At 27.6% G+C, this 11,168-nt stretch overlaps 1 protein-coding gene across 1 annotated transcript; it reads left to right on the top strand.

Moving 5' to 3' along the window:
- Positions 1 to 34: 34 nt before the first annotated feature.
- Positions 35 to 9,193, top strand: LOC107449620 (uncharacterized). The gene is made up of 3 exons (XM_016065203.4): positions 35 to 608; positions 4,031 to 4,180; positions 8,794 to 9,193. The coding sequence occupies exons 1-3, from the start codon at positions 326 to 328 to the stop codon at positions 9,024 to 9,026; spliced, it is 666 nt and encodes a 221-aa protein (XP_015920689.1). The 5' UTR covers positions 35 to 325; the 3' UTR covers positions 9,027 to 9,193.
- Positions 9,194 to 11,168: the final 1,975 nt, after the last annotated feature.

Raw genomic sequence — 11,168 nt, 5'->3', positions numbered from 1 at the left:
GAATCGATATTTACGACAACACACCTGTACGATTAGTTCCTTTCGTTTTTTGTTTTTACCTGTGGATGTTCGTTGTTATACTGTGTTTCGGTTGAACGAAGAGTTGTTTTGATTATTGGGTGTGGTAGAGTTATTTTAGTTTAGATTTTCACAAATTCCATTTTGACGAAAGCAAAAGCTTAATTTTTTACTTATAATTATTGTTTTTAATTTATTCATTTTGTTTTATTTGTTGTTTTCATTGTCCCCAATTGTAAATTATAACCCAGTTTTAAAAATGAGTTACCTTATACCTTGATATTAAAGGTTTGTTTAGTCCCTTAAAATGGTTAAATCAGGAATGGGTAGTGGCAAATTTCCTCCTGTGATGCTTACAGCATCTGCTTTCCTTGGTGTGAGTGCGATATTCATCATTATAGCCTTCACAACCCCATATTGGTTAGTTTCAGATGGGAGAGCACCTGTGGAAAAATTCCAAAAATTAGGTTTATGGGAAGCTTGTTTTAAGCGTTTTGTGGACATCTACTATCGTTATGATCGTGAATTTCATGGCTGTAAGTGGATTTTCGATGAAGACTACAATTTTATCCAGCATTTTCTCTCACCACGTAAGTATCCTATTTGTTTCTAACTCTTAAAAAAAAGCTCATCTATAGTTAAAAGAAAACGTTGCCTTATCGGTATCGATTCGCATCCACTAATTCTGTCAAGGTGCCACAGGATTTTTCTTTTTTAAACTAGCATAAATTTTTTTTAAAAATATGTTGTGTTTTGTGTACCATTTGAGTGGTCCATTTCTGTGATGTTATATTTTTGTTTCTCATAGAGTATTTGCCGAAATTTGCTTAAACTTCGCAATTATTTTGGTGTAGATACTGTTACAAAATTCTTCCTTATAATTCTTACATTTGGCCGTTTTGTATGTATGTATTATTAAGATCTTGCTATACAAGATGCACTTAATTTCGTGCTGTTTATCCCTGACAGACAAAATGTTGAAATCACAATGTTGAGTACATCATAGCAAAAGCTTCTTAATTGTAGTTGCAAATTTTGTGTATATATTCTTCCATTATAAAAACCAATATAAGCAAATAAAGCTTGCTACGCCACAAGTGTTTTCACCGGTCACCATTACTTCCACTGATAGATTAAATCGGTTAATGATAGTAAAAGTTGAGTTTCTGATATACTATTTATACTTACTTTTTTATCATACCATACATGATTGTAAATTATTTTGTTTTTTCTATGAATTGATACCAATATTACATAATCTGGTGCTTATTACTTGGGAAGGACCATATAAGATATACATTAGGTACATTTCTATTTAAACAACTCAAGACCTAATATCTCAATCAATTAGGTATCTGATTTGTAAGATTCTATTTAATTCTTTAAAATGGATTAAGTATACTAACAATTTATAAAAATTTTCTTTTTGGTGGTTATGTATGGTTAATAAATTATAAATTACTTTTCATTATTGCTGATCAACAGTAAATATTGCATCGTTTCTGAAAATCAGCAATGATGTGCCATGATACCACTAGACTTCAGAAACTACAACTCTTGATTTATGACCTAGGATTATTGTTTTCTTTTTTTACTAAAAGCAAGTTTTTATTTAAAATAGTACAAATCTCCCAATAAAGATAATGTGATTAGTTATTGATGCATTAATAATCTAAAAAAAAGTATTAAAACCAAAATTTCTTTATCAATTATCCTTAAAAGATGAAAATCTGGTGATTTTTTCAAATGTGAATAAGACACTTTTTAATCTTTTTGTGTATTAATTCATTATGCTGATTAGACCATTTAGAATAACATTTCGTTAAAAGCAGGATAAAACAAGTATCACTAAAACAGAATAATTTATGTATGTTACTTAATTGTAAAAAAATATCCAAATGTTCTAAATCTCCAAAAGTTGTGGAATTTTATGTTATTATAATAAATTTGCACTTCAAATAATGCTTCTGAAATCGAAGCAAAACAGAGAAAGGAAGGGGAAATAGTATTCTTTAAAATGAAAAAAAAAAATGTGATATTAGGCTATTTGTAAATTCTTAGCATGTTTATCCTTGTAATTTCTTAAATTATAGAAAACAAAAAATTTCGAAACATGAAGAAAATTATACGCCAATTGGCAACATCTTATTTATGTTTAGATCTAAACCTTTAATTTTTTATGGTTACATGCTATAAAAATTACTGAAAACTATGACCTGATTTTTGGTACAGTAGAACCTCAATCCATTGTTTTCCCTGGCAAAAATTTCTTGAATTTTTGCTGTTCACGGGGACCAACTAGAGATTGACAAATTTTTTTCTCAAATTGAAATTTAGCAACAAAAAAAAGAAGAAAGAAAAAGCATTTTTATTTCTCCTGTTAATTTAATTTGGTGACGCACCATTATCTTCATCACTGGCAAGCTGATGGCCTTCTTTTCCTGTGCTATTTATGGAATAGTGCCATTATCCTTGAACTTAACTGGGGATCTTTCACTGATAACATACTTTCATGTGGGTCCCTGGATCGTTAAGAATCACAAAGCTCCATCCACTCAAAATTTCTGTCTCCCTTTTATTCATCTAGTTAAATAAAGATAACAATTGAGATTTTTACCTGAGAGACCTTCCACTACTTGCACACAAAAATTTTAGACTTTTATTTTACTTAATTACTTTTTTCTTACTTATAATATTATAATATATTAGTTTTACAATTTTCAGTGCTATGAAAAAACTCAATAATATTTAGAGGCAAAATTTTAAAAAGTATAAAGTGAGGGTCTTTTACTGTTTTAAATGCAGCAAAAAATCTTCAGTTATTTAGATTTGCCATTCCAAAAAACTTTAATTTATCTCTTAATGTTTTGATTAAAAAATAATTGAAATAAAAATTTAATTATCTAAGATTTCTTAAATATTATGAATGTAAAAATCATATAATTTATTTCTGGCAAAATATTTAATTTAACTACTCATTGTATTGATGTTTCAAAAATATTTTAAGCAAAACTCTAATCATTTAGTTAAAAACTGACCAAAACAAAATTATAGTATTTTATTAGAGACCATTCAATAATTTACAATTGTTATATAAATTTATTAAAGTTTTCTTAGTTTGCTTAATTCTTTGCACGTTTTTCTTAATTCGGTATGATCAAAAATATTAATCTTGTTAATGTTTGTTGAATATGCTTTTGTAAATTACTTTTGTTTAAATCTAAAAATTCCTGGAAAACTTTTTTTTAATAATATTTAAATTATAATTTTGAATCAAATTTTTTTTAATGTAATTAAAGTAAATATTGACTAAAAAAATGGAATTACTCAATATTGAATATATTTAAAATTGTGTATAAATTGTTTTTATGGTGGTTAATATAGTTAAGAAACAAGTTCTTTCTGTGAAACTAGTTATTCTATCATAAACATGTCAAGTCTTATGAAACTATTTTGCATTTTGTTAATAATCTAAAACTTTCGGCAATAAGGAGATAAAAATTTTATTGATGTACATATCCTAATTATCTTTTTTAAAGTGCTTAAAATATTTTTTAAGGTGCTTAAGTTGTGTTTTTTTTTTTTTTTTTTTTTTTGAAAAATGTGACTGAGCACTTTACGAAAGTCACCATTTTTATTAACTGAAGCATAAACATCAAATGTAGGTAATGTTTGGTATATTTTACCTTAGCTGTTACAAATCCTATTTTTCTTCGTCAAATGCAATCAGGAGTGACTATTTTTTCTCCAAAAAAATAAATAAATAAATTCCCTCTTTATTCAATTCTGAGTAAAAATTTTGAATGAAAGATGCGGAAATATTTGAGTTTAGAAACTAAACTAGTAATAATATTATAAGAATAGCATTTGTGATGGAACTGTTATACAATATATCCAGGAAAACAGAAAATGTAGGAACAATAGATTGAAGTTAAACTGCATTTACTAAGGGCAAAGGTAGTAAATACACATTTATGTGACTAACATATATTTTTTTGTATTTTCCCTGTAGCATTCTTCATTGCAGTTCAAGTCCTCTTCACTCTAGGATTGGTGTGCATGCTTCTGGCATGTCTAGTGCTTATGGTGTTCACTTTGTGCCTTGTTTCTGACAAAGATGTATTTGTTCTCAAATTATTGACAGCTCTTGTTCTTACAGCTGGTAAGTATTTCTCTTTCTTTCTTATAAATTAGTTAAGGAGTGGCCTCATCAGTTAATTAGTGTAATATACTTTAACACCTTACAAGGAATACATTTTTCATCACTCTCTTAAAAGAAATTGATTTTATTGGGAATATTATCAAACAAAGACATTTAGTCTTTATTTTCAACACAAGTTTCAATTATGAAAGATGAAGTTGAAAGCATTATCTATTAAATGAATCTTATACGACCACCTATTCTGGTTTAATAGTGAAAATGTGAAACTTTTTTAGAAAAATTTCCTTTTTTTAAGCTCTGATGATTGGGGGAAGGATCCAAATATTTTGTCCAGTTAAAGCTTTCCATATATTAATTTTATTCCACGAAAATGGCACCTTTTAAAGTGGTGACATAAGAGATATTAACTTATTACCATACTAATTAAAGCCGCTCTATATATATACATATAACGTCGTTGCCGAGTGGAAGGATTAAAACAGGTCATAGGTCGGGAAGGAGGGTACAAAATTTATTTATTAATTATTAGACAAGAGCAGTCATGAGAATGAGTAAAAGTGCACATGAAAAGTTGCGCTCCTTGGTTATATGTTAGGGAAAATCTTGCAAAGTAAAATCCGTAAAATGTCTTAATTTAGGGAAAGAGGGAAATCTTAGTAGTTGCTATTGGTTTATGAAATGGATCGAACGTTTCCCACACAAGAGCAAAGGAAAAAATGTCCTGCTCTTAATTAAATGCATACTTGAGCCAAAAATAGATTTAAGAACAGGATGTGGCTTTTAAAAGTGTGAGAAAGTATTTCGTTTAGAATAATTAATTAAGATGAAGTTTTATAAAAGAAACTAACATAAAAGGATTAATTGAAGCTTTTTATGTTACATACATATATGCTCTATACCTATGTACATAAATCACTTTATTTCATGATTATGGCTATGTTGAAAATATTATTTTAATGTAATCAGTGTAAAGTTATACAGTTAAACTCATATCTTGATCAGCCCTAATTTAACAAGATTTTTTTTAATAACTCAATGATAAATAAAACTCTGTCATGAATATAACTTGGAGTTTTAGCTATAAATTTCTCTTAATGTTTGAATATGTCATGATTATTATTTCCAACTCTCAGAATAAAGAACATCTATCTATATGTTAATCTTCATATAGTTTAAAAATGTCTTATGTAGATAAGCAACAAAGGATGTCCTCACCTTCCTTGTCATGAATTCACATGACTAATTCTACAAATGAGAAGAATTTGTTGGTAGTGATTGCAATTGCTAAATAAAAGATGTTGCTATGCAAACCATTGAAAAGGTCAGGGGTCTGTCTAGGTTTTTCTGACAGGTACCTATTTTGTGAAAATTTAGACGTAATTTGTGAAAAATTAAAAATTATATTAAAAAATCAACACAAAAATATGGATTTATCGTTTCTTAAGGGATACAAAAATGAAATTTTAAGAAAAAGTATTTTGTGAAACTACCGTTTTTCCTAAAGTTGAATTTGTGAAGGTACCGCTAAACGGTAGTAAATTCGGCCTGGACAGACCCCTGAAGGTCTATGTTTTGCTGCTCATTTGCCTGTTCTATACCCTACAACACTGTTTCCCAAATTTATGACTTTTGTGTACCCTTTCCAAATTTTTCGTAACGCTGTGTATGAAAAATTTAGTACCACAAATAAAAAAAATTAATGTATTTTTTACTGTAAAAAAAATTTCACAAAAGTTTAAAATCACAACTAGCTGTCAACACCACTAATTATTAACTTTTAACTCTGCAAAAAATAGCCAATAGAAAAATGTGTGATTGTAAATTTTCATGGCTAGCTTTGTTTTTAAATAAAAGCTTTTGAAATTTTTGTTAGTTGCAAGATATTTCGCATAAGAACGCGTACCCCCGCTAAACTGTTCCCGTACCCCTGGGGGTATGCATACCACACTTTGGGAAACACTGTCCTACAACATTGAGTTAAGTTGTTCTGGATTCAAAATGTGTTAGTCATTGATTATGAATTTTATTCCAAGAGTATTGTGTGCCAAATTGTTACAGAAAATAGGCACAAGTTTAATCAAAACAAAACTCGTGTATTTAAATTTTAGTGAAAATTAAAAACTTACCTGATACCCTGTAAAAATATCGCTTTCCAGGCTGGTCCTGGGCACTTGGTAAAAATTTTATTTGCTACCAGGCTGGTTCAAGGTACCCGATAAAATTTTAATTCATTACTCAACCAGATATTATAACATTTATTTAAAACAATAAATAAATCGTATGATTTCCTACTGCACAAATATTTTATACAGTGTAGTTCTTTGGAAAATCATTACACTCTGTTGTTTTTAATTAGAAATATGAACTTTTATTTTTAGATTTTTTTTAAACTAAATTTTAAAAAAAAGTTTCTCAATGAAATTTCAAGTGATCATCCGAATATAGATGGATTAACCTATAATTTTGTTAGAAAGTGAAGAAATTTGCTAATGGTGGATTTTTTATTAATTTTTCATTTGTTTTACACAAACTTTCAATGGTCTTTTTTAATGTAGCTTTTGTTAATAGTAAATATTTTAAGTATATTTTAACTTTCAGGATATCATTTTTGATCATCTGATTACTATAAAGGAAATTTATATATAATCAGATCTACCTTAATACAATCTCTTGAATTTTTCCTGACTCAGTGAAAAATTTTAATTTCTAACCAGAGCTGAAGATTTATATAACTTTTTTGATGTTCTGTGAAGCTGATGTGTAGTTGTATAACACAATGGAAAAAAAACGAAGCAAACTAAAAAGGTTTTATTCTTTAAAAATAGAAATTAACTAAGAAAAATGCCATTATCAATTTTTGTTAAAACAATTGTTGCAATTTTAATGTGCATTTATTAACTAAGAGACAAATCTTCAATAATATTTGAATTAGAAATAACATTAGAGTAATTAATGTGTCACTTGTTAAAAATATTTGTTTTGTCGGCCAAATAATAAAAACATATTATTGCATTTACTCATTTGCTGAAAGCAAATTTAGATTGAAAGTAATACAATATATCATTTTTTTTAAATTTTTTTTTATAGTTATCTTTGAATTTTATTGTAAATTATGATTTCTTTAAATAAATATTAATGTAATTCCTTATTGGCAATCACAATGGGCTATAGGTGGCGTAGAGCAGAACTCTCTACCTATGGCAACACTTCATAGGCTTTCTCCATTAACGCGTGGAGACAAGAAGGAAGTACGTTAATTTCTGTCTTGATTTTCAAATAGATAAAAAAACTTTTATGTTTGGAAACTATATGGAACTGAAAACTATGTTGAACATAGTTCTAAAAGAAAGTATTGTGGAAATTTAAAAATAAAAATTTTGACAGTTAAATACAAAAAATATTAAGAAAGTAGAAAATATCATAGTACATTCCTATACAACTGAAAAGAGGAGGGAGGGTCAAGACATGGAACCGGCCTTCTCCCCTGATGGTGTATTTGAACGTTGTGATTGAGAATTCCTAATTTTTATTTGGACCTAATCTAGCATGGCTCGCATAACGTTTTCAAAAGTTTTTGCTGAGAAAAAACACTAACCTTTACATTTTAAACCTAATGGTTGTTGTTTTTAATTTTTATAAATAATTTTAAATTGAGTATTAAAATAATACACAGTAGTAAAAAATGTCTGTTTATTTTTAAGTATTTTGTTATAAGTATTTGTATCTAAATAAGCATAAAACTTAATTAGTACCATTTTAATATGTTAAATGGCAAATTATTTTGCTTAGAGATAATGGAAAGTTATAGTTTTTTACATCACTTTAATCCACATTTAGTCTTTTTTTTTTATTCTAAACAATTTGCATTTATTACCCTCTATCATTATTTCTCTGCTGAAAACCTTCATTATTGATGAAATCAGACTTTTTAAAAAAAATTAAAATACTTAAATATATTAGTAAATTATCCTAAATAAAAAATATTTTGATTTGATCAATTTTTTTTAAATCAAGTGGTTTAAATGCCAACCCTGCTGTATACATATATTTTTGGAGAGAGGTAATATCTTTTTTAATGAAAATAAAATGTTTGCTACAAAATATAAGAATGATTTATTATGCTATTTTAGTTAACATATTTTAAGTGTAATCCTTAGATTATATTTAATTAAATGTTTATATATGTGGTAAAAAATGCCAACTACTATAATTTGTGTGCAATTATTAAGTTTTCGTAGTCGAGATTTTTGTCTTACAGTAGAGTAATAAAAATACAATTTTTGAGGATTTTTGTAATTATATGTACGAAATAAGTTTTTTTTTCTCCTTAACTTCCAAGGCTTATGAAATTTCGCTGTTTGTAGTTAATATTAAAAAAGAAAAGAACACTTAAGTCTTACTTTTTTTATTTAATACTAAATTCAGGCATAATGTTAATATTAGGTATACTGTATATACCTATATAGAATTAGGTACCTTAAGATTGTGTTAATTAGAAATTTGCTAACGTTATATATGTGTTACTTTATTTCTGATTACAGATAGCTAGTTTGGAAAAATGGCAAGAATATGTAGTTTGCATGCTTGTAATTTTTTCTCTTTTTTTTTTCTAGGCGTGTTCAGTGTGATTTCAGTAATTGTATTTGGGGCTTATGGGGATGAAAGGAATTGGATGCCTGATCCAGATCATAATTCACTCTCTTGGTCATTTGCTTTGGGTGTCATAGGTGGCTTCTTTGAACTGATATCTGGGGTACTCTTTTATATTGAATCTCGACTTGCTCAGCGTAGAGTGAAAGACAGAAATCAACAAGTGTTTTCACTCAATCAAGTATCAAAAGCATAATTATATGTGTCATCATTGTATATGTTGTTTTCATTTTTTGATCTTCAAATCTCTATGATCTTTGAATCTGTATGTATATTTTTAATATGTAAAGATCTAGGTTGTGTATCATTTTTATCTTTAAATCTCTATGTATATTTTTAATAATAAAATTTTATGTCGTGTTATTACTAGATTTCATTTGGAAACTGCACTCTCTTGGTGTTATTATTTTTGTTTATAATGTTTTAAATTGTTATGTTTAAAATAGTGCTTACTATTTTTATTTTAAATAATACGAGTTTATTCACTGATATTTTGTTTGAATAATTTCATAAAAATAACCTGATCATTAAATAATGACTGGACATAAATATAGTTGCATGTTTCAAAAATCATTACTGATATTAAAGGGAAAAAATAGTTCTAACTCTTAGAACTTTTGTGACCTTTCCACGGAACCCTATGACTCTGTGGAACATTTTTTGGGAATTCTTAAATATTTTTGAGAACACTATTGGTTTGTGGAGTTACCACTCTCTATCTGAGAACACAGAAAATCTGGAATACTAAATCACAATTAATTCTGGAAATTCGTAGAATATTAGCAATGAGCAGTATTGTGACAATGATCACTCATAAATTCACCACTTATATGTTTTAATCGATTATTACACCTAAAACTGTTAAACAACTTAAGAGATCTCTCTTATTTTTTTTCTGATCAATGACTTTTTAATACATTTAGTTCTTTTTAACAGAGAAAGAAGTAACTCTTACATGTCGGTGTTCCTTATTCAAAGGGTACATGAAAAACTTTTTAAAGAAATGTAATTAAAAATTTACGTTTTTAGATTGCCTTTATTGATTTTTATTCATCACAAATTGTCTTAAAAAGTAATGCTTAAACTTGTCTAAACAACCAGTGGTTGTATTAAAGTCTTGAATGAATATGAATGTCAAATAACTTGAAATATAAAAATCAAATAACTTAACATTTTCATAAATTTCAGTTTTTAAAAACTTGTTTGTTCTGGAATGTTCCATATTTTTTCACAATAATCCATATATTTTTTATTTTCATGTTAATAGTTAAACTCTTTGCATCTATATGATAAATATCATATAAAAATAACACGGGTACAAAGTTGCCCTTCCCAACAGAACCCTAGCTATTTTTTTCAATTAAGAAATCATCCCTCTCTCAGTATGGTCCGGTCATCAGACCACTTTTTCTTTCCAATTGGTCCCTGTTTCTGCAATATTAGTTTCTGTACATCTTTGCCTGATTCACAAAAAGAAAAGAAAAATTTTTTTGGTTGCCCCAAGGTAGGGTTTTTTCAAACATTCCACCCGAAGCAGCATTCTCCGAAGAGAGGGATTTTATTTTGCATTTCTTACTTATTGTAGTTTTCTTCAGTGTCGCATTTAATGTCCCTATTAAAAGAAACCAGGGCGAACAAAAATGTCCCTCAAATACAGTGCTCCTTATAAGAAGCACTACAGTAATTCTAAATTAATAATTTTGACTTCCTGTGAAAAAATCATTTCTTGTACTTCAATTAGACCTTCAAGCATAAAAAACATATGCTAAGCATATAAAAAACATATGCTAACAAGCATATGCTAAACATTAAATTTTTTATAAGATTCATAGTTATATTGAGCTTGCAATTAAGTTAATGATGAATTTATTAGAGGGAAATTATTTCATTTTTTACCGAGTAACAAACTTTCAAACATAAAATTACAAACTGTTAAATTAAAAAATATATACAAGTAATTTTTTTCCTGCTAAATGCAATCTATAAAAATAGGTAGCTTTGAATAATTAAAGGTGATTTATCTCTGTAATTTTCTAATTAGGCAACTTATGTTACGAAGGGTGAAAATTGGAACACAAACTTATGAAAGGCAAAATTCATGAAGTACCAAAGGCAACAACATAGTAAAGCATCACTGCTTCTGCTGTAGACATTAATAAAAACAGCTGAATGCATGTCAATGATTCTCAGTTTGAAAATTTTTAGTAATGTACTAAAAACACGAGTGTATGTATCATGCATCTCAGAATACCATAAATTTATTAGTGAAAGGACCTTTAAAACTGTAAAAATCATTTATGTTAACCCTGTATATTTTTTACAGAAAATGCAAATTTCT

The sequence above is a fragment of the Parasteatoda tepidariorum genome, chromosome 2, assembly GCF_982258835.1.
Source record: "Parasteatoda tepidariorum strain Cologne lab strain chromosome 2, Ptep-v5.0, whole genome shotgun sequence".
In the NCBI taxonomy this organism is placed as follows: domain Eukaryota; kingdom Metazoa; phylum Arthropoda; class Arachnida; order Araneae; family Theridiidae; genus Parasteatoda; species Parasteatoda tepidariorum.
The sequence above is the reverse complement of the archived record's forward strand: the minus strand, read 5'-3'. Positions and strand labels throughout refer to the sequence as shown.